At 42.1% G+C, this 23,205-nt stretch overlaps 1 protein-coding gene across 2 annotated transcripts in view; it reads left to right on the forward strand.

Moving 5' to 3' along the window:
• Nucleotides 1–23,205, forward strand: part of grm8b (glutamate receptor, metabotropic 8b) — a 316,204-nt gene that overhangs the window by 280,852 nt on the left and 12,147 nt on the right. For both annotated transcript variants that reach the window (XM_001922020.7, NM_001287539.1), the window contains one exon: nt 8,317–8,563. In XM_001922020.7, the coding sequence (XP_001922055.2) occupies nt 8,317–8,563 (247 nt within the window). The remainder of the gene's footprint in view (nt 1–8,316; nt 8,564–23,205) is intronic.

The raw sequence follows: 23,205 nt of genomic DNA on the forward strand, positions 1-23,205 counted from the left end.
ATTGCAGTAAATCTATATGCTTTTGAGCAAATAACTGGTGATTGTGACCAAATATTGCATTTAGATATACCCAAAACAAATTTAATTTCACATTTAACCCCTATAGAGACAAACAATTAGGCTTCAAAATAAATGTCAGTCAGTGGGGAATGAGAGGCTTAAATCATAATATTTGTGAATATCAGCAAATATTTGAAATCATAGAAATACATTCTTGCCTTCAAAAGTCTCAATAATTGTTCAAACAGCAGCAGTATTTTTCAAACTAGAATGAGATTAGTGCTATGCCACAACACTTGATGCTGGCAGAGTGATACATTGGGGAAAGACTGAAACAGAGGTCATGACATTTATATGTATAATTCTGACTATGATCAATGTTTTTCCAGGCTCAAAATGAAGCAGTGATACAATCCCAACATTTTTGTTCCTTGAAACAACACATTTCGAGTTATTCTAATAGTCAACTCAAACATACTTTTATTTAAAAAGACTAACTTTATATGTATTCAATGCATATCTAACTCATCTGCAATGTCAAATACTAAAAAAAACATGAAGATGACAAATTACACAGTAGTTTACACAGAAGTATTTTATTAAACTGAATAAACTGTTTATAACTTAAACAGACAATTTTTTATAAGAATATTTACACGAATACAAACTAAAACCTTCAGTAATTTGTGACAAATCTTAATGTGTGTGTCGTTAAACTTCAGAGCTAGATATTTAAAAAAAATTCCTTTTTTGGTGTTACACTGTTAAAAAAGTATCTGTAAAATTTAAGGTAAAAACAGCAACTGTAGTTGCTGGAATTTAACAGTTTAAAATATGCTAAATAATACAGTAAATATGTAAAAAGTAATTTCTAAAATGTAATGGTGGTTCCCCTTCGGGGGGAACTCCAGCACTATAAGTGGATTTGATTGTAAAATCCACGCATTGGGAGGTTCGGTTCAGAAGCTACTCGTCTGAAAGAGTATTGAACGGGCCAATTAAGAATGAATTGGCAGCGCAAGCCTGCGCAGGTGAGCGGCATAAGCAATCAACTGAGTATATAAGCTCACCTGGCGCCAGCAGACGCTATCCTTTTCGCTTCAGAGACTTTCTGATCGAGTCGATGAGGGTTCCTCCTGCTGTGACCAGCGATTCTGAGTGAACGAGAGCATTCTCCCGGTCCAGAGTGTGTACACGCAGCGGCAGACGGTCGAGCTGGGTTTCTCCCTTGCCTGGCGTTCTTTGGGTCCGGTCCTCCAGAGCGGTGTGTATAAAGTTGCAAACTTCACAGAAAGAGCAACACAGTCGTGCAGCACGTCCTTTTCAGGACGGCGCTCCGACTGTGCGTTTCTGGATGCGGTGGTTTCCTGTCCTCGGATGATGGGCGCGGGCACTGCGTTACATGTCTGGGGGTCCAGCATGTTAATGCGCTGCTCGCGGGCTGTTCATGTCGTCATTGCGATGCCATGACTGTTGCGCAAGATCGCGGTTAGCCTTTGCAAAAGGGCGAACCACCCCAGTTGTCCCCTGCTCTGCAGCGGGCACTCGGGCAGATCTGAGGGTTTCAGCGAGAGATAATCCGTCGCCTACGGGCCCGCGGACCTCCCGCTCCTCTAAGCGCTCCATCCAAGCTTCGGGCGGGGGAAGCGATCCGTCTAACAGATGGTAGCCCTTACGCCCGATGACACCGGAGACCAGATGTCCACCGCGGCATCGGAGGGTGGGCTTTCATTGTCCGATGATGATCCAGACCCGCTCGCCCCCTTCGGGCTGGTGAGCGCTGTCACTACGGATCCTGAAACGGACATGTTAGCCGTGCTTTCCCGGGCTGCTTCAGCCGTGGGTTGGAGATGGTTTATCCCCCAGCTCCGCGGCCGGACCGACTAGAGGGGCGTTCCCTTCTTCCCGGAGGTGCACAGTAGGCTCACGCGGTCTTGTAAAGCACTTTTTTCTGCTCGTGCTGCGTGTCCCTCCACCCTAACCACTCTTGACGGTGAAACAGCCAGGGGGTATGTGGCGATTCCTCAGGTTGAGTGCGCGATGGCGGTAAATCCGCGCGGCGCCTCTTCTTGGCGGGGTCCGCCTCGTCTCCCATCCAAAGCCTGTAAGTTATCTACCTCCCTCGGAGCTAGAGCTTACATAGCTGCGGGCCAAGCTGCTTCCGCCTTGCATGCGATAGCCACCTACCAGCGCTACCAAGCGCAGGCGCTGGCCGAGCTGCACGAGGGTGGGTCCAACCCAGGCTTACGAGCTTCGCACCGCCGCCGACTTAGCTCTTCGGACTACTGAGTCCGCTGCGTGTGCGTTGGGGAGGACGATGTCCACATTAGTGGTCCAGGAGTGCCACCCCTGGCTGATATGCGCAAAGTCGACAAAGTCCACTTTCTTGACTTCCCCATATCCCCAGCCAGGTTCGGCGACACTGTCTGTGAATTCACCCAGGAATTCAAGGCGGTGAGAGAGCAGTTGGTGGGTGATGTCTTATCGGCGGTCCGTAGCCCGCTCCGCCCGCCGTGCCATTCATACCTGCTCCTCTCCGAAGGCGCCTGCCTACGAGAGCTGCTCCGCCCCCGCACACGCCTCCGGCGAAGCGAGCGCGTCGGGCACCTCGGAAGCAGGCAGCCCCCCTGCCCAGAACGCCGCTAAGTCCGGCAACGGACCGCGAAGCGCCCCTGGGACAGGCCATCTGGAGAAGAGGGAACTTGCTCTTTCCCCGCTGGAGGGCGGGGCCCCATTTCCAACGGCACTTTTTACTGCCATGAAAACATTATGAAAGGGCATTTTTCACTTCCCCAGATGTGACAGCCCGAAATCTGCCAGTCTGGGACGCTATGCTTTCTAGCTTGCAGATTCGGTGCGTTTCGCCAGTGGCTCACGAGCGCTGGGAGGACGGTCTCCTTTCTCCCACCCCTCGAGCCTCCCCTCCGGAGCTCGGGTTCGGAGTGAGAGCAAATATCTCACCTCCAGCTTTTCCGTGGGACCCGCGAGCTTCCCGGATCAGCACACCCACTCCGCGCTGCCCCACTGCTGGTACTTCAGCGATTGTAGCGATGAGTCCATTAGCGGGAGCTCTGCCCGCCTGGTTAGCGCGGGCCAGCTCTTCGCGGTGGCTCATACGCACAATCAGACTCGGCTATGCGATTCAGTTCGCGAAACGGCCCCCCAAGTCGCGGGTGTGTATTCACCAGGGTCAGCCCCCTGTCCGCCCCTGTCTTGCGAGAGGAGATTGCTGTCCTCCTGGCGAAGGATGCAATCGAGCCGCTCCCTCCAGCCGAGATGGAGAGCGGGTTTTACAGCCCACACTTCATTGTGCCCAAAAAAGCGGTGGGTCACGGCCAATCCTAGATCTGCGCGTTTTGAACCGCTGCCTGCACAAGCTGCCGTTCAGAATGCTCACGCAGAAGCGCATCCTCCGGTGCGTTCGTCCTCTGGGTTGGTCTGCAGCATTAGACCTGATGGACGCGTATTTCCATGTCTCCACTCTTCCTCGCCACCGACAGTTTCTGCGGTTTGCGTTTGAAGGTCGAGCTTGGCAATACAAAGCCCTCCCCTTCGGGCTCTCTCTGTCTCCGCGGGTCCTCACCAAGCCCGCGGAGGGTGCCTCAGCGCCCCTTCGGCTCGCGGGCATCTGCATACTCGATTTCTTTACGACTGGCTGATTTTTGCCCTCTCTCGGAGCAATTGATTATGCACAGAGACAAAGTGCTCTGGCACTTCCACCTGTGGGGGTTTCAGGTCAACCGAGAAAAGAGCAAACTCGCCCTCGTGCAGAGGATCTCTTCTCTCGGGCTGGAGTTGGACTCGGTCACCATGGCAGCGCGCCTCTCCGGAGAGCGCGCTCAGCTGATGCTGTACTGTCTGAGAGAGCTCGACAGTAAAATAGTGGTCCCACTGAAACTATTTCAGAGGCTCCTGGGGCATATGGCATCCGCAGCCGCTTCATGCCGCTCGGATTATTCTATATGAGACCACTTCAGCACTGGCTGATCACGATCGAGTCCCCAGACGCGCATGGCACGCGCGCGCACACCGAGTCTCTGTTACTGCGCTGTGTCGCCGCGCCCTCAGCCCTTGGAGCGACCCCTCGTTCCTACAGGCCTGGGTGTCTCTAGAACAGGCGTCCAGTCTTGTTGTCGTTTCAGCAGACGCTTCCAACACGGGCTGGGGGGCTGTGCATTGCGGGCATGCGGCTGCGGACCTGTGGAAAGGTACCCAGTTGCATTGGCATATCGCCTGGAGCTGTTGGCAGTGTTCCTCGCTCTCCACCGTTTTTTTCCGGTGCTGGAGCGGCAACACGTGCTGGTCAGGACGGACAGTACGGCGGCGGTGGCGTATATCAGCCGTATAGGGTGTATGCGCTCTCGCCGCATGTCTCAGCTCGCCCGCCGTCTGCTCCTCTGGAGTCATCCGCGGCTGAAATCGCTGCATGCCATTCATATTCAGGCAAGCTCAACCGTGCAGCCGATGCGCTCTCACGGCAGCCTTGCGTCCTGGAGAATGGAGACTCCACCCCGAGTCTGTTTAGCTGATATGGGCGCGATTCGGGGAAGCCCAGATCGATCTGTTGCTTCCCCCGAGATCGCTCATTGCCAGTTGTTCTTTCCCTGACCGAGTGCTCTCGGCACGGATGCACTGGCTTACAGCTGGCCTCGGGGCACGCGCAAATACGCGTTTCCCCCAGTGAGCCTGCTCGCGCAGTTACTGTGCAAGGTCAGGGAGGACGAGGAACAGGTTGCTGGTTGCGCCCCTCTGGCTCAACCGGACCTGGATGTCAGAGCTCTCCCTCGCGATAGCCCTCCCCTGGCAGTCCCTTCGAGAGAGCACCTACTCTCTCAGGGACAGGGCACCACCTGGCACCCTCGCCGATCTTTGGAGTTTTTAGACGCGAGGAAGACTTAGGTAACCTCCGATTGCGGTGGCTAATACCGTCACTCGGGCTAGAGCCCCCTCCCCGAGCGCCCCTATGCCCTGACGTGGAGTCTATTCACTGAATGGTGTGTCTCTCGCTGAGAAGACCCCCGTAATTTGCCAGATCAGCGTTGTGCTTTCTTTACGCCGAGAGAAGTTGGAGAGCAGGCTGTCGCCCTCCACACTCAAGGTTACGTGGCTGCCATCTCCGCTCTCATAACGCGGTGGCTGGCAGCACCGTGGGAACGCATAACCTCATCATCCGGTTCCTCAGGGGCGTTAAGCGAATTAATCCACCACGCCCCCTCTCATGCCCTCTTAGGATCTCGCCCTCGCTACACAAGCCGCGTCAGATCCCTTCGATCCTCGACTCAGTATCTTTCTGTCCCTGAAGACAGCTCTGCTGGTCGCGTTGATATCGATTAGAGGGTCGGGGACCCGGAGGCATTTTTCGGTCAGTGACTCGTGCCTGTAATTAGGCTGGCTTATCTCACGTCCTGAGACCCCGCCCGCGATATGTGCCCAAGGTTCCTACCACTCCGTTTTAATACGAGGTAGTGAGCCTGCAAGCGCTGCCCTCGGAGGAGGCAGACCCAGCCCTTCTTTATTGTCCAGTTCTCGTTTGCGTATTATCCGGACCGCACTCAGAGTTTAGATCATCTGAGCAGCTCTTCGTCTGTTATAGCGGTCGGCAGCAGGGAAGTGCCGTACCGAAATAAGTTCCCACTAGATTGTGGATGCTTTTCTTCACTATCAGAGCCGAGATGAGCCGCGTGCCCCGAGAGCGCGTGCGCACTCCACTCGGAGCTTCGCATCCTCTCGAGCGCGCGCACGCGGCGCCCCTCTAACAGACATCTGTAGAGCTGCGGGCTGGGTGACACCCAACACATTTGCAAGGTTTTACAATCTGCGAGTGGAGCCGGTTTCCTCAAGGGTATTAGGTAACCCTTGGTGATTGAGGAAACAATTCGGTAGGGTGTTGAAACACGCTTGCTGCGCCATTTTCCCTAACACGAAGATACGTGCGCTTTTTTATCTGTCAGTAAAGTTCCCCGTCAGGTGAGCCCTGCAGATTCCTCCGTGGCCCCCAGCACTGACTCAGCGGAGGAGTCACTTGCTGGCCCACTACGTTGTAGGTCTGCCCGCTGGTCAGCCCGCGTTTTGGGTAAAGGTGCCTGCTATGCGTGATCCCCACTAGGCGATCCCATATGCTTATTCCGCCACGGTTAAGCCTCCCCCCCCTGGGCGGACCCGTGTCTTCCCTCCCCGCTAACCACTCTTTTGCTATGCGTACTCCCCCTTTTAGGGCTAGTCCATATGTAAATTCTGCCATCTATCCCCCCTTGGGTAACGGATGGCCTCCGCAGCGTCCTCCCTATCGGGATTGCACGCTTCCCAACGTACTGTTGTATTTTCCTAGAATTATCTAGATGCTCACGACTTCCCAAAAAATATATCTAAATCTGTAAAACTTCTGTTGAAGTAGGATAAATTAGGGCCAGGGACACGTTGGAGGACCGCGCCCCCCATGATGTGGGTGCGTCACGCTTGCTTGACTATCTCCTCATCGGGGGTGTTGGTAAGGTGCAGTCATTATGGCGCTTTCAATGGGCTCCCAATGCGTGGATTTTACAATCAAATCCACTTATAGTGCTGGAGTTCCCCCCGAAGGGGAACGTTCGAGGTTACTAAAGTAACCCTTCGTTCCCCGAGGAGGGGAACGGAAGCACTATACTCCGTCGCCATAATGACTGTCCCTTAGCTGTTAAAAGTCTCTTCAGCTTAAAAAGGATAGCGTCTGCTGGCGCCAGGTGAGCTTATATACTCAGTTGATTGCTTATGCCGCTCACCTGCGCAGGCTTGCGCTGCCAATTCATTCTTAATTGGCCCGTTCAATACTCTTTCAGACGTGTAGCTTCTGAACCGAACCTCCCAATGCGTGGATTTTACAATCAAATCCACTTATAGTGCTTCCGTTCCCCTCCTCGGGGAACGAAGGGTTACTTTAGTAACCTCGAACGTTTCCCAGTCTCAGTTCCCAGTTCTTCAGAACCAGCCAGTTTAGTGTAGTTCTCTCTTTTAATTCTATACTTTCTTTGTTACTCTTGCTACAGTATTCTAGGAGTTCCTTTTTTTATTTTTCAGTGAGTGGGCTTATGCTTTCTGCCAGTGTGAAGACTTACATAAAAGAGTTGTAGCAGGGTCACAAGGTTAGATTTGAATTAAATCACAATTTAAAAAAGAGTTTTGTGTCCAGTCACATTTCCTTGACAGGATGGCAGCACTTTGTTGTTTCAGAGACATTACATGAAATTCTCAATCTTATCTGTTTATCTTTTAGTTTACTTCAGGACTCAGTAAATTTCTCAGTAAATTTGATTTCGGTCTCTTCTAAGCAGTAGTACGGAAATGACACTCCTCTGGCGCTCCAGATTCTCCACCCCTGACCTAAAAACCTTGGCTCATTTATTCTCAGCACCCAATTTTTCTTAATATAAACATGAAGAGCTTTATCAACTGCTTCACCCACAGGAGGCATATGTTATCATTTACTGGTTGTTAGCCTACTGATCACTCCCACCTAAGGTAAGGAAAGCAGTAATATATTTGTTAGTGAGGCTAGTCATTTATCAAACTCTCAGATGTGGGCTAGGATGAATCGACATTTTAAATTGTCCTGCTCGGGGCATGTGATTGCAGCCTAGGTTCAAGTTTTATGAATTCGTTAACATTAGAATTATTGGAATTGCAGAACTATTTGACAAGAATTATGGATAGAATTTCAGTGGATTGTAGAAATCAGACCAGAACTTGATTTTAGAGGCTAACTTAATATAAATAAATAATAGTCTGTTAATATAAATATATTGGCATTGTGTACAGTATGCTGCAGTATCAACAAATACTTAATCCAGTTTTGGTGCATAAAAATCATCATAACTTTTATAAAAATCCAAATTGTATGGTTCATGCCAAAGACACACTGATTACTATTTTTTAGGAGGTTTGATTCCCTGTCTTTAACTTCTCATATAAGTCACTAATAGGTAAAGTTAATTATCTAACTTTGAAAAGTTATTAATTAATATTTTTAAGAACATTCTGTTTATTTATGTTATCACTTCACAACATTCTTCACAACATTTGTAACTAAATATTTATTATTTTATTTTTTTTATATCAAAGAACAAAAACAATAGTACAAATGCAAATGTAGACAACTATCAACAAAATGTAAACATCTAGTTGAAAATATGAAGTAGGAGGTTTAATTGAAAATTAGTTATTTAATTAGATTGATGTATAGTGAAACCATGACCATGCTTTTTTTGTTCTTTACACAAACAAGGACCATTGTCATATATATGTCACCCAGGATATTGATATCATCATCTTCTTTTTCCCTAGATGTACATTCAGACAGCTACACTGACCGTCTCTCTGAGCCTGAGCGCATCCGTGTCTCTGGGGATGCTGTACATGCCCAAAGTCTACATCATTATATTGCATCCAGAACAGAACGTGCCCAAACGCAAGCGCAGCTTCAAGGCCATCGTCACTGCTGCCACTATGACAAATAAGCTCAGCCAGCTGGCCAGTGAACGACCCAATGGAGAGGTGAAAACTGAACTCTGCGAGAGTGTGGACAATAGCGGTGAGTACAAAAATCTCATTCACACTCTCCGTACACTCTGAATAAATGTCATTGTTATATTTCAGTATTAAAATGTTTTTTTTTTTTTTTATATAAATTTGTGTGGATATAAATTGAAAAAAGTCAAAAACACCCATGGAGATATAATAATGTAGATTAACTACAATAAAATAAGTTAAAATAATTAAAATCTTGAAATGGTCAATACGGTATAACTTTTTAACAGATTTTTTCCACAAGCCAAAACCCCCCTAAATTTTGTGAGCTAAAATGAAGTTTTAGGACCTAAACGTTCTTTAAGATTTAAATCTTTTCAATTAATATAAATTAATGTAAATGAAATCTATCTTTAATGATATATAAGATATCGTCACCTTAGAATTAAAAGCTTCTATCTGCACTCTAAAAGATTTTGAGATACTTAGCTTCAAAGTTTTTGCATTAAGCAAACAACAAGTGTGTAACAGTTCTCTTTCAAACAATAACATGACAGAGACCCTAAGGGTTCTCAAAATGTAAATGATCAAAGTTCTCTTACATTTGTAAATTGGAGTAAAAAACCCTGGTAAATGCAAATAGAACCTTCTAATTCTGAAAAGTCTTTTCCCACTTGGATTTATATGGTTCTATCTGGCAGATCATTCATTGAAGCATTACTTTTCAAGAAGTACAATCAAAAAATATATAAGTTGGGGTTGTAACAATATGTTGATGCTTGAGAAAGTTAAATTTGTGCTTTCTATAACATTTATTTAATGTTTTAGGATGAATATTTTTTCTTGCTCAAATTAAGTAAACAAGGCTATGCTAAATGTTTTTTTTTCCTGTGCAGCTGTTCATTTGATCTAATTAATATGTTAATATTTATCACATTTTATGATTAATATGAATTATTTAATTATATGCTCCATGAATTAAATTAGGTATTTGCCCTTCAAGGCTTTATATTAAATTTAAAGACTTTCAAGAGTTCACACTTAGAGATTGCTTGACAACTGTAAGCAGGTTTGGCATGCTGTCCCGGGAGAGAACCCTGAGCTCGGAGATAATTGAGCCCAGGGCTCCCGCCAGGTCCATAGAGCATGTGAGGGGAGTACGAGATCAGGTGGTTCTCGAAAGCTCCCCTTTTTTGTAAAGGAGAAAAGAAGGAACAAGGGGTGGATTGGGGGTTTCTTCGGAAAACGAAGATAAGGGAGTAATATCTATCTAGGCTACTTATAGTGAGTTAGGATAGATCTGATTGGCTAACTAACAAGTGTAGATAGGTGGACAGCTGCAGTCAATTATATCACGTGAACCTCTCGAAATTAGTTTAAAAACTTCACTTTAAGAGTTCACACTTAAATATTAAAAATTTAAATCACACTTAAAAATTTACTGACTCTTGCGAGAGTCGAAGCTCTTGGCTCTCCTGCGGGAGAGAGAGCTGTATGTGCCATCTCCAACTGGAGTCGGGAAAAGGAATGGTCGGTGAAGCTCCAGCTGGAGGGTGAAATGGCAGTTGGGCGATGACCCCTGCAGGGTTCCGGTGCTCGGGATTAACTCCGCGGGAGTTAGAGCTTGAGGGTGACAGCACTATATATAATTATATATTTATATGCGTGGGTGCATATATATATATATATATATATATATATATATATATATATATATATATATATATATATATATATATATATATATATATATATATACATATATATATATATAAATAAATAAAAAAAAATAAAAGATAAGTGTGCGAAATAAACAAAAATAAACAAATAAAAGCAAGGGTCGGTGACATGACTCGTGTCACAGCTAGGGGTTGGGTGAGCTATTTGGCTGGCTCCGGTAGGAGTCGGGAAAGATGAGTGGGAGGTAAAGACTCTTACTGGAGGGTGACGGGCGGTATAGGTGCTCTGGGGCTGTTCCTGCGGGAACAGAGCGTGAGGGTGACATCACAATATATAAATTCATATTTATATGCGTGGGTGCATATAGATATAAATTTCTATAAATAAAATCAAACAGAGAGAAAAATAAATAGTGCTATACTATATGTCATTATGGAATGACATATAATATAAAAAGCTAAGGCCAGGGCAGTGAGGATATACTGAGGATGAAATTGGATAGCTAATAGATGAATGGCTTCTATTCCAGCACTTAAGGAAGGAAAGCATAAGCAGGTTGCATGCTTTAAGCGCCAACTGATGGTTACAAACCTTTATGAATTTCTTTTTTCTGTTAAACCAGGAGTAACCAAACATGGTACCCGTGGGCACCAGGTATCCCACGTGTGTTGCTCACTGGCCTGTTCTAAAAATAGCTTACCATAGCTTTCTCTAATATAGAAGTAATCATTTAAAAATGTAAATATTTGCAAAGATAAATAAAATTTTGTTGCACATTGATATATTAATTACAGGGTATTTCCTACCCTGTTAAATCATTGTTGGTGACTTTGTGAGAATCGTTAACATGATCAGTGTCTTCACATGGATAAATGTTATTAATTATTACTAAAAACTTAAATTATAATTTAAAGTAAATTGAGCAACTTGTTATTTGAGAAGTGTTTATCAAACTGGTAGCCCTCCACGTTAATCGGTACCCAAGAAGTAGCTCTCAGTTTCATAGAGGTTGGTGACTCCCGCGTTAAACGCTAAAGACAACATTTTAAAGAAAGCTGAAAACCTGTAACCATTGACTTCCACAGGAAGGAATAAATACTATGGAAGTCAATGCGGCTGTCCGTAGTGCCCAGCCACAATTCATGACACTTCGTATTCTGCCGCGGAGCGCTATTTGTACATTGATTAGTTTATTTTTGATAATGTATGAATGCGTGTGTCTGGTGTGCATTAGCCTACTATCCCGTCTTACCGTACGTTCACACCGAAAGCAGCGAGAGCGTCAAAGTAGCCGGAAGTCATTCATTTTCAATGAGAGCCGGCGGCGATAAGCTGCGATGAGCAGCGCGGCGCGTCTTCACCGGCGTGAGCGTCGAGGAGAGTTGAAATGAAGTCAACTTTATGGTAATGAGCTATGACGCGGTTTGGCGGCAAGCAATCAGAATGAAGACGTCCATCGCTTGATAGCAGTTCAGAGAACACAGACCTGTGAACTTTGGTTCCGACCACAGTTGTTCCCAAGGGTTTGATTATTGCGGTCGCTGGATTTCCAATTATTTATAATTTTTTCCTACAGGAACATACATTAAATAAGTTACTGGCGAGTTACTGATGTTCATTAATGTTATATAAATTTATCTTAAAAAAGCAGGAATCTCACGCGATGTGACAGTACAAAACAGTACTGCTGCTTCAGGATATTTCAGACGTATGGACACATATTGGATAAAAAGAGCAAAGCCACACCACACGCAACTTTATCTTCCATTGTTGTATGAATTTGATAAGAAGTGCGCAACATTTTCACGCTAGAAACATGTTTTATGCAGGAATGTAACTGATATGCTGCAACGGCTCCTTTAAATATGAGATCAATGTAGCGAGTTTTGACGCTCTCGCCGCAGGAGCTGAAGGCAGAGAGCGTTGTCGCCAGGGCGGCAAGAGCGACCTTGGACGCTCTCGCCGCTTTCGGTGTGAACGTACGGTTAAGCACGCCGCGTCACCGCGCCGTCGGCGCTTCTGGTGCGCGACGCCATTCTGGCAGAGTTTGGTACTGCCAAGATCGGATTTAGAGATTGATGCTGCGAGATGAAGTAGGTGAGTGACGAAAAGGCATCCCTGCGGGATAATGCGCATGTGTTTGATGTTCTAAGATGGAGAGATGGAGTTTGTGCTTAGCGTGATCTTTTCTTCTAGAATATAAAAGGGGGACTAATTGTCGATTTATTCAAGTAGCCTATTGATGCTAGAAATTCTGTCACTCCAAATTGATGCTTAAGAATTCTATAGAGTGCTTAAGCCGGAGGTTCTTCCGCGATGAGAATGCAAATATTAGAAAACCGGTCACTATTTAGCTGGAGGATATTAGGGAGAGAGAAACGGGAAACTTGTAGATGAATTAAATGCAAACGCCGTAGTTATTGGCAAGAATCCAGCGGATCGTTTTTAAGGCATAAATGTGTGGGCTACTTCTGCATCCGAATGTTAAACGGGCTACGAAATATAATTGTGACCTCCGATTAATGCCAGAAATCGGGTGGCGACCGAGCGTTGCATCCGTCTAGATTAGAGAGATTGCTTGGTTTACAACGTGATAATTTAAAGCATCTTCGCTAGGCAGAATCATGCTGTTAATGCTGAAAAAAAGGCAGAATTATGAGGAGATGAAAGAGCCATTATTAGACGTTTTCAGAAACGTTCTAATGCTCATTTCAGTAGGGCTGATATGAATGTGCTTAACAGGGAATTGCTCTGTGATTGGGGTGGCGGTGAAGACGTGGATTCGTAAGTTTTTTGGGTTTAATGCAGTGGCTTTGAATTGTGGCCCCAACGTCTAGGAGTTTGGAGAAGTTCAGTGACAGTCGTTGTTGGATATGAGTGACGCATGATGATGCTGGAGAAGGTACGTAGCGGAGCTGAGGATTGCATTGTGATCTGGCTGGAGTGGATAGGCCTACGGCCTCTTATTGGAGCCTCGGTCTCGAGCTGACTTTCATGCTGGGCTGGATGTTGTTAAGACGGGGCTGGTGTTTCAGGGAGCGCAGAGCTTTCTTTCTTGTCTGTAGCTGCGCTGATGCTGTTGTGATCTCCACCGCCGTCGCTGTTTTTGTCATTTTTGTAGTTGCTGACGATGGTAGTAATGGTGGCGTGGTATTGTAGTTGAAGAATAATAGGAGATGTGGAGGATCCGGTTTGTCCGTGAGTAACTTTTGGAGGAGCTAGAGCAGACCTGTCATTAGCTTCTTCGGAAAACGAAGATAAGGGAGTAATATCTAGCTAGGCTACTTATAGTGAGTTAGGATAGATCTGATTGGCTAACTAACGAGTGTAGATAGGTGGCCAGCTGCAGTCAATTATATCACGTGCTCCTCTCGAAATTAGTTTAAAAACTTCACTTAAAAGAAACAGTGACCAAATGAGTTTAATAAGCCCTGAAAAGTGTTTCACTGACTATATGTAAACAAATAAATATATTTCACATTTAATATATACATATAAGTCCAAAGACATGTGGTACAGGTGAATAGGTTAAGCTAAAATTGGCCATAGTGCATTTGTGTTATTGACTGTGTGGGGTGTTTCCCAGAGATGGGTTGCAGCTGGAAGAGCATCCGCTGTGTAAAACATATGCTGGATAAGTAGGTGGTTCATTCCACTGTGGCAACCCCAGATTAATGAAGAGACTAAGCCGAAAAAAAATTAATTAATCTCAATGTCAAAAAATGTTTACTCTAATTTTGTGCTTCTGGTGTTTCCCGCTGTCAATGGAGTAGTCCAGCGAAATGACAAAGAAAGCTGATCCTGATTGGTTTTTGCGTGTGCATTAAAAATGCCGATTGGCTCACAGAAACAACCGTATAGAGCCAAGCTAGAGTTCGACTTTGTAGATAAAACCTTTTTTGTTTTTTTAAATAAAAAGTCTTAAAATGTAAACAACTTATAAAAAACATCATATAGATGTAAAGAAGAGATGAATTAAGTTGTCATTTATTAAGAATATGACAATAACTCAATTTTGACAAAATGTCAAATAGAACCTTATAATTCTAAGGTGACATTTTGGTTTCATTTTAGGGCAACTTTAACAGAATTATCTAACCATTAACCAACACTACTAGATTAATAAACTAATTAGCTGTTCATAATTAGTTAGTAAGGTAGAAGTTTAGAATTTGGGAAGGATTAAGGATGCAGATTAAGATCATGCTTTATAACTACTAATGAACAGTTAATATCTTAAAGGGTCACGAAACACCAAAACACATTTTTTGAGCTGTTGACAGTCGTATATGTGTCCCACACTGCTAAAAACACTATTAGGACACCTATATTTCACTAAAAAGTGTAAATTGGTTGTTTTTGCGTTATTTCAAGCAAATTCGTACTTCCGGTTTGAAACGAATTTTTGAAGCCGCATCACGGTCATGACATAATAGCGTGTATTCCAGCGTGCAGACTGGGCGTCTGTGCCAGAGTGTGTCTTATTACATCTTACAGTGTGATGCATTAATGCATGAGTAAGGCTTGGTTCAAACCAATCAGCGCGCTCTATTGTGGAACTTCATTAATATTCATTACTGTCACAGTGTTTACACGAAGAGACGCCACGTTGTGTTGGCAAAACAAGCGTGAAGTGTTGCTTTTATTGTTTGCTGCAGTTAAGTTTCGTTTTCATTTTCTCTCTGTGAGAGCTCATATGGAGTCACGTGAGGATTAACAGTGTACGCGACGCTCGACAACAATAACTTACGTGTCTAAGGAGGATTATTGTTTACCTGAGAGCTGTTCTCATCTGCAAACGCAGAGATCCGGATTCGCTTGTAGTATTCTCTTAATAATGACGCGGCTCTAGTTGCTGTGGATTGTCCTGTCTCTACAGATTTGGTAAGTGAGCGACCAGTGCTCTTTGTTTATTCAGTTTGTTCGTATCGAACTAACTCTACTATTGCACCGAGTGTAAACATGTTAGCACCACAACCAAACTTTAACCTCGTGTAGGGTTTTTACCGCATTTTGTGATCGGAATAACACACGCGGCTTTCTGACGCTACCTGCCGTGTGCATCTAAGCGGTATCAAACATTGCATGAAAAATACACGCTTAGAGCAGTTCCTCGAATCAAATATCTCGTTTGTCGCGAGGGGCATGAATGAATTCCCTGAATGAAAGAGCCAAACTGAAGTTAAAGTCCACCATTTAATAATTTGGCAAATAATTCCACTACAGATGTCCATGTAGGTTAAACACCATCACTTGCTACTGTGTGTGTGTGTGTGTGTGTGTGTGTGTGTGTATGTATTATGACCACTTTTCTTCCTCCGACACTCCCCCCTAAACAGAGCTGGACACGCCCACTTTTCTGACTTTTTCCAAAGTAGAGGTGTGAAAACACCCTGCTGAAACGAGGGGGTTTCATGGCCCTTTAAATAAAAGGCAGGTAATAGGTGACTAGTAGTTAATAGCATGAATTGTGACCTAAACTTGCGTTACTGATATACTTTTCCAATAAATTTTGGCTGGTACAATATTTGAAAATTATATGTATATATATAAACCTTTTCAGTTCTAAATATCAAAATTTTCCAAAATTGTGAGAACCTTGGTTATTTGGGGGTGGGAGTCGAACTTAATAGTAAAGTTATGTTTGACATATAGGCAAAGTTATTTTTGACCCCTCTCAACCAAACTTACAAAAAAGAAAAAGAAAACAACAGAAAAAGAAACAAGAAAAAAAGTAAATGAAAGTATATCATATAGATCAGGAGTGTCCAAACACGGTCATGAAGGGCCGGTGTCCTGCAGATTTTAGTTCCAACCTGCCTCAATACACCTGGAAGGATGTTTCTAGAAAGCCTAGTAAGAGATTGGTTAGCTACAGGTGTGTCTGATTGAGGTTGGAAGTAAACTTTGCAAGACACCGGCCCTCCAGGACAGAGTTAAGGAGTTAGGACATGCCTGATAAAATGGAATCAGAAAAGGCTCGAGTTGCGACTTGCGAGTTCATCCTGAATGAAAACGTGCAAATTCTCTTTCATGTATTTTTTTTTTTTTTTTTTAATTAAGATACTTTTATCCAAAATGAGGAATTATTTTACACACAATTCCATGCAATTAACCTAGCTATATATATATATATATATATATATATATATATATATATATATATATATATATATATATATATATATATATATATATATATATATATTTTTTTATTTTTTTTTTTTTTTTTTTATTAGTATATGCAAAAATCATACAAATACAAGAAAACATCAACAGATAACAAATACAAAGCAACAAAACAAAAACAACAAAAACATCAACAATATAGTCAGGTACTGGTATGTGCGTGAGTGTGTGCATGTGAGTGTGTGTATGCATGTAAAGGTAACTTGGTGGACAGGTCAGAGTACATACATTAGGAACAATAACAGTCAATAAATGAAGCAAGTGTCACAGATATAAATAAAACATATAGAAAGAAACCAGTCAGAGGTAGAGAGTAACAACAATGCTTATTAATGTATGATAGTAAATATGAGAGTAAAAAGAGAGAAAGGACAACAGTAATAACTGACAATAATAATAATAAATCACAAGTGCTACACCAACAACTACTACAGAAAGTTACTTATATTACAACTACTAATGCTTCTACTACAGCCACAACCACGACTACTACTACTACAATGTCTACTATTACTGATACTACTACAACGACTACTACTACTACTGATACTACTATAGCGTTTGCTACAATTAATACAACAATGTCTACTGCGACTACTACTACTACTACTACTACTACCATTGCCACTACTACTACTACTACTACAATCACTTCTACTACATCTACATCAACAACATCTACTACTGATATTACTACACCAACAACGACTACTACTACTACTACTGTAACCACCACACCATTACTACTTCTGCTACTACTATACCAATGACATCTATTACTACATGAACTACAACTTCTATAATCTCCGTAACAATTACTTAATAACAATCGATACTATTACAATGACTACTACTTCAACTACTACTACTACTACAACTACTACTGTTACAACTACAACAACTGCAACCTTACTAATGATAATGGTATAAATACTTGTAATAATGATAATGAAAAGATAACAGGACAAGTCAGAACAGTAATAATAATAATGATAACAAAAAATAAAAGTAATACCATTTATGACAAAGATGTCGAGGAAAGGGGAGGATGGGAAATCAGGGAGAAGACAAGTAATAATAATAATAATAAATAAAGAGGGAGAGAGTGGACATCCTTGTCTAGTTCCCCGGTGTAGAGTGAAGCTGCGTGATGTTAGTCCGTTAGTAATGACAGTAGCTGAGGGTGATGTGTAGAGAATTTTGATCCAATTAATAAATGACTCCCCAAAACCAAACCTCTCTAATGTGGAAAACAGGAATTTCCAGTTTACTTTATCAAAGGCTTTTTCTGCGTCGAGGGTGACTATGATAGAATTGTTATTGTTTATTGAAGAGTGGTGTATTAGGTTTATGAGTCTGCGTGTATTGTTTGATGATTGTCTACCTTTAATAAAACCGGTTTGATCTGGATGGATTATGGATGGCATGATTTTTTCTATTCTATGTGAAAGTGCTTTAGCAATTATTTTAGTGTCTACGTTAATTAGTGAGATTGGACGATAGCTTGACGGTAATGTTGGGTCTTTATTAGGTTTGAGGAGGAGTGCAATTGTAGCTGTGTTCATGGTATCTGGAAGCTTTGAATTTTGTTTTGATTCGTTAATCAACCGGATGAAAAGTGGTGATAAAATTGACCAAAAGTGTTTGTAGAACTCAGCAGGGAAACCATCGGGTCCTGGTGATTTATTATTAGGCATGAGTTTAAGTGCATTAGAAATTTCTTGTTGTGATAAAGGGGATTCAAGATAATTTATTTGCTGTTCATTTAATTGAGGTAAGTTGATATTGCTAAGAAATGAGTGAATTTCGTCCTGGGATGGGTTTTTTTCAGGGGAATATAAATTACTGTAAAATTTTTGAAAGATATTATTTATTTCTTCTGGTGAGTTGGTGGGTTTCCCTGCTGAGTCCTTAATGACGGATATTGTTGTTTTTTCTTTATTGTGTTTGATTTGATTAGCCAGATATTTACCAGACTTGTTACTGTGATGGAAGTGTTCTTGTCGTAATCTGTGAATAAGGAATTGAGTGTGTGTATTAATTCATTTATTTAATTGTGATTTATATTTTCTTAGCATATCTTGTGTTTCTTCTGTTGGATTATTTATGTTAATGTCTTCTAGATCTTTAATTTTCTGTTCCAGTTCAGCTTGATGTTCTTTCTCTTTCTTTTTTTTGTAAACAGAGTATGAAATTATTTTTCCTCTTAATACTGCCTTTCCTGTTTCCCACAGAAGAGATGGAGATGTTTCAGGGGAGTCATTTATCTCTAGAAAGCATGCCCACTCTCTTTTAAAATAACTGTTGAAATCCTGGTCTTGAAGAAGAGATGTGTTGAATCGCCATCTAGAAATGGGTTTATGTCTGGTGGTTATATTCAGTTTTAATGTTACAGGAGCGTGATCACTAATGATTATTGGGTGGATCTTTGATTCAGAAATATTAGATAAAATAGAATTACTGGTGAGAAAAAAGTCAATGCGGGAGTACGAATGATGAACAGCTGAATAAAATGAGAATGCTTTATTGTCCGGATGCTGGAGGCGCCAACTATCGCCAAGACCCATATCACTCATGAACTGTTTTATAGTGTCTGTTGATTTCCAGATGCGTTTATTGCTGATATTATTAGATCTGTCTGTAGTTGGGTCTAAAACTGTGTTGAAATCACCTGCTATTATGACGGGGCAATTAGAAAGATTTGAAATGGCGGAAAAGAAATTCTGAAAGAAAGATGGGTCATCTGTATTTGGGCCATATAAGTTTCCTATTGTGAGTGAGTTATTGTTAATTATAATGTTAATTATGACAAAACGTCCCTCTGGGTCTGTAATTGTGGTGTTATGAACAAATGATATTTTTTTATTTATTAAGATACTGACTCCTCTCTGTTTTGTGTTGTAGTGGGCAGAATATGAATAATATTGTGATGATTTAATTTTGTTTTGATCAGAATCTGACAAGTGAGTTTCCTGTAGAAGGCATATATCTGCTTGTAATTTACTTAAATGATTAAAAATTTTGATCCTCTTAGCCTGGGAGCCAAGTCCACGGACGTTCCAGGATAGTAATGTGATTGGTGACATTTAACAGAATAGTAAAAAATTAAATAAATAAGTGAATAACAGTAATGTATCATGTAACATGTGGAAGTACTGCGTTAGTAACGTATGTATTTGAAAATATGGGATATTGTACCTGTGTGTGTGTGTGTATGACAATGCAAAGTTAGATTGATAAGCATACAGTTTAGACATGAAGTTGACAAAATGTACATAACAAAACAATGACCAAACAGAAATGACTGTAAATACCAACATAAAGTTTTAAAGTGGGAGAGGGATGAGACCTAGGTGCAATAACAAAACCATAACTTAAGGAAGATGTATAGAGATTGAGTACTATTATGTGAGAGATGAGTTTAGAAGAGCCATGGGGTAATGTCCTTATCGCGAAATAGTTGTCCATCTATGAATAATTTGTCCACTGTAATGATTGCCCGTTTTCCTTCATTTATTTTTTGTTTTCTGATTGGAAAGAGTTGTTTTCTACGGTCGAGAATGTCCTTTGGATATTGTTCGTTAAGTCCGTAAGTTGTACCTTTAAGTTGTCTGCCTTGTTTTTGAACCAGTTCTTTGTGTTTGTAGTGTTCGAATTTTGCGATGATTGGACGGGGACGGTTGCTGTTTTGTTGCGAACGGATGCGGTGGACACGGTGAAAGGTGATGGTTTGTACTGTTTCAGCTGGTAGTTTGAGTTGTTTTGTCATAAAGTCCTTGATTAATTTTTCGGGGTCGTCTGGAGTTTGATCCGGGATACCTGTGAAGACTAGATTGTCTCTCATACTGCGTGTTTGTAAGTCCAAAATGTTTTCTTTCATCGATTTGTTTTCTTTAACAACGGAGGTGAGCTGAGTGGAAAGTGTATGAACCGAGTCCTTCAAAAAGTTGTTTTCCTTCGTGAGCGTGTCAATCTGTTCTTGACTAAATTCTAAGCTTTCATGTATGTCTCCCCCTGGATTTCTGTGTGTGTGTGTGTGTGTGTGTGTGTGTGTGTGTGTGTGTGTGTGTGTGTGTGTGTGTGTGTGTGTGTGTTTTGACACTTTCCTGGCAACAGCAGCAGGCAACTCATACAAATGTTAAATAGTGCAGTGATTTTGAGGAGTATAAGTACAGTATAATTTAGAGGAGAGTGGGGGTGTATTAGTGGAGCAAAAGAGTCAGTTAGGGGCGGAGTACAGAAGGGAGACAGTTCTGGGGAAAAAGCTGTCCCTCAGTCTGCTGGTTTTTGTCCGGGGGATTCTGAAGCGTCTGCCAGAAGGCAGGAGAGAAAATAGTGAGCAGGGTGAGAGGAGTCCTTAACAATACTGCGTGCTCGGCTCGGCTCATCTTCTGGATGTCCTCTATGGCTGGTAGTGTTGTGTTGGGCAGTTTTCACCACCCGCTGCCGTGCCTTACGCTTAGCAACAGAGCAGCTTCCATACCAGACTATGACCCAATTGGTCAGGATGCTTTCTATTGTGAAGCGGTAGAAGTTCACCAAGACGGCTGATGAAAGCTGGCTCTTCTTAAGTTATCTTAAGAAAAATAAGTGCTGGTGAGCCTTCTTGACAAGGCTGGGGGTGTTGGTGGTCCAGGAAAGGTCCTTTGCGATGTGGGTCCCCAGGAACTTGAAAGATGAGACATGCTCAATGGTCATCCCATTGATGTGGATGGGATCATGTGAGCCTGTTCGTCCCTTCCTGAAGTCCACAATGAGCTCCTTGGATCTGTTCACAGGCATACAGTCGATGGTAAAAAGGGAGTAGAGGAAGGGGCTCCACCAGTGTTGAGTGTGGTGGTGGAGCAGATGTGGCCTGATCTAACATTCTGAGGTCTGTTAGTTCAAAAAGTCCTTAACCCAGTTGCAAAGAGACGTGTCAATATCCAGGTCTCTAAGTTTGATCATTAACTTAGAGGGTATGACAGTGTTGAATGCCGAGCACAAGTCAACAAACAGCATTCGTGCATAAGTGTTTTTATTGTGCAGGTGTTTGAGTACAGAGTGCAGTGCTATGGAGTAGACTAATATGCTATTTAGTAGCCTAATATGTTAAATAGATAATATCATTAAGTAATAAATATATATAAAAAGAAGCATTTTACATGATTCTTATAATGAGTTTATTTTTTTCTTTATTAAGCTAGAAACTAAAAAAAAAAAAATAGACAATGCAAATATGACATTCTAAACTAATTGTTTATTTGCTTATCACGGGCTGTAGTAAACGTATTTGCGATCAAATTTAAGGGAACCATTGCAGTAATGGTGATCCACATGGACATTTAATTCATTTCGGGCCCTATCATACACCCGGCGCAGTGTGGCGCGAGACGCGGCGCAATAGTCTTTTGGTAGTTTCAGCTTGGCACAAGAGTCGTTTTGAGGCGTTGCGCTACGCTGTTTAAATAGCAAATGCATTAGTGCTCATTTGTGCGCCCATAGGCGTTCTGGTCTAAAAAGGAAGGCGTTCCGAGGCGCACTGCTGGCGCATCGCTATTTTGAGAAACTATAATAGATTTTTCATTAGACCAAAACTAACCCGGTCTAAACTCCGGCGCAGAGTTACGCCTCGCTTACGCACTGCTTAATACGCACAAGAGAGCAATAGGCAAATATCTTTACATATGAAAAAATGTAAATATTAATGATATATATATAGGATATAATAAGAATAGATATAGAATATAAATATAAAGGATTAAAATATTACAAAACATATTATTTTCTAGCCTACATAAATATGAAAAACCACTGCTTTTATGTCTTCTTCATCTCGGGAGGCTTTTTCAGTTCATTCATAACAATTTGCTTTTGTATAATGTTATTATTATTAGCAGTATTATTTATTATATCCATATTTATATTTGTTTTATTAACAACAAGCTTAGATTTGCCCACCTGTCAGGTTTTAGACCATATGGGGCACAGCATGTGTTTTAGGATGTAACTCAGGTTTTTGAGCACATTTTGCTATTATTATTAATTTATTCGTTTGCTGGAAATTAGAACTGAATTTAGAAATAGTTTTGAAACGAATATTTGCGCTTAACAAACAAAGGTATTTATTTATAGTCTAATTGATGTCTGTGCGTAAAGGTTTCCTTATCCAAGAGCGAAAGTGAAATTGATCCATTATCTCTCATTCTCACGCAGTAGATGCTCTGTTTAACAGTTTTCTGTTAAAAAACTGTTAACTGTTAACTGTTTGCTAGTGAAATGCTCATTTTTTCCACTTAGACTTACTTTGCGTCCTGCAAATAGCGAATGCGCTCTTGGCACGATGCAGCTGGTTCTTAAAGGTAATGGGAGATGAGACTCTAATTGGTTTATTCTTAAAACACACCTATAACTCATTAAGAAAATAAACTCAACCCTTTTAGATCATGTGCCGAAGCGCAAGGCAGATTTCCCGTCCTTAAATTAGCAAAAACGCGTCCTGACACGCCCTGAAAGCATTTGCGCCCTGCGTTTTGCGCTTTGCGCTTGGACCGTCAAAATAGAGCCCTTCATTATAAACATAACACGACAACAACATTATTTTTATTCTTATAAAAATAGTAGTTTATCAGCATCTGCAGCTCACACAACACAGTCAGTCTGCGCAATGCAACATTATGATACTTTTGTGTGTTATATGTTAACATAGAACTCTTTTAACATATACAATTATTTGACCTTAGAATTGTAAAACGTCACAAGGTGCTCAAAACATTTTATATGAATTAATAATGCAACAATGGTTTATTTATTGCATTATTATATTATAATTTGTCTACACATGTAAGTGCAAAAAAA

The sequence above is a fragment of the Danio rerio genome, chromosome 25 (assembly GCF_049306965.1).
Source record: "Danio rerio strain Tuebingen ecotype United States chromosome 25, GRCz12tu, whole genome shotgun sequence".
Lineage (NCBI taxonomy): Eukaryota > Metazoa > Chordata > Actinopteri > Cypriniformes > Danionidae > Danio > Danio rerio.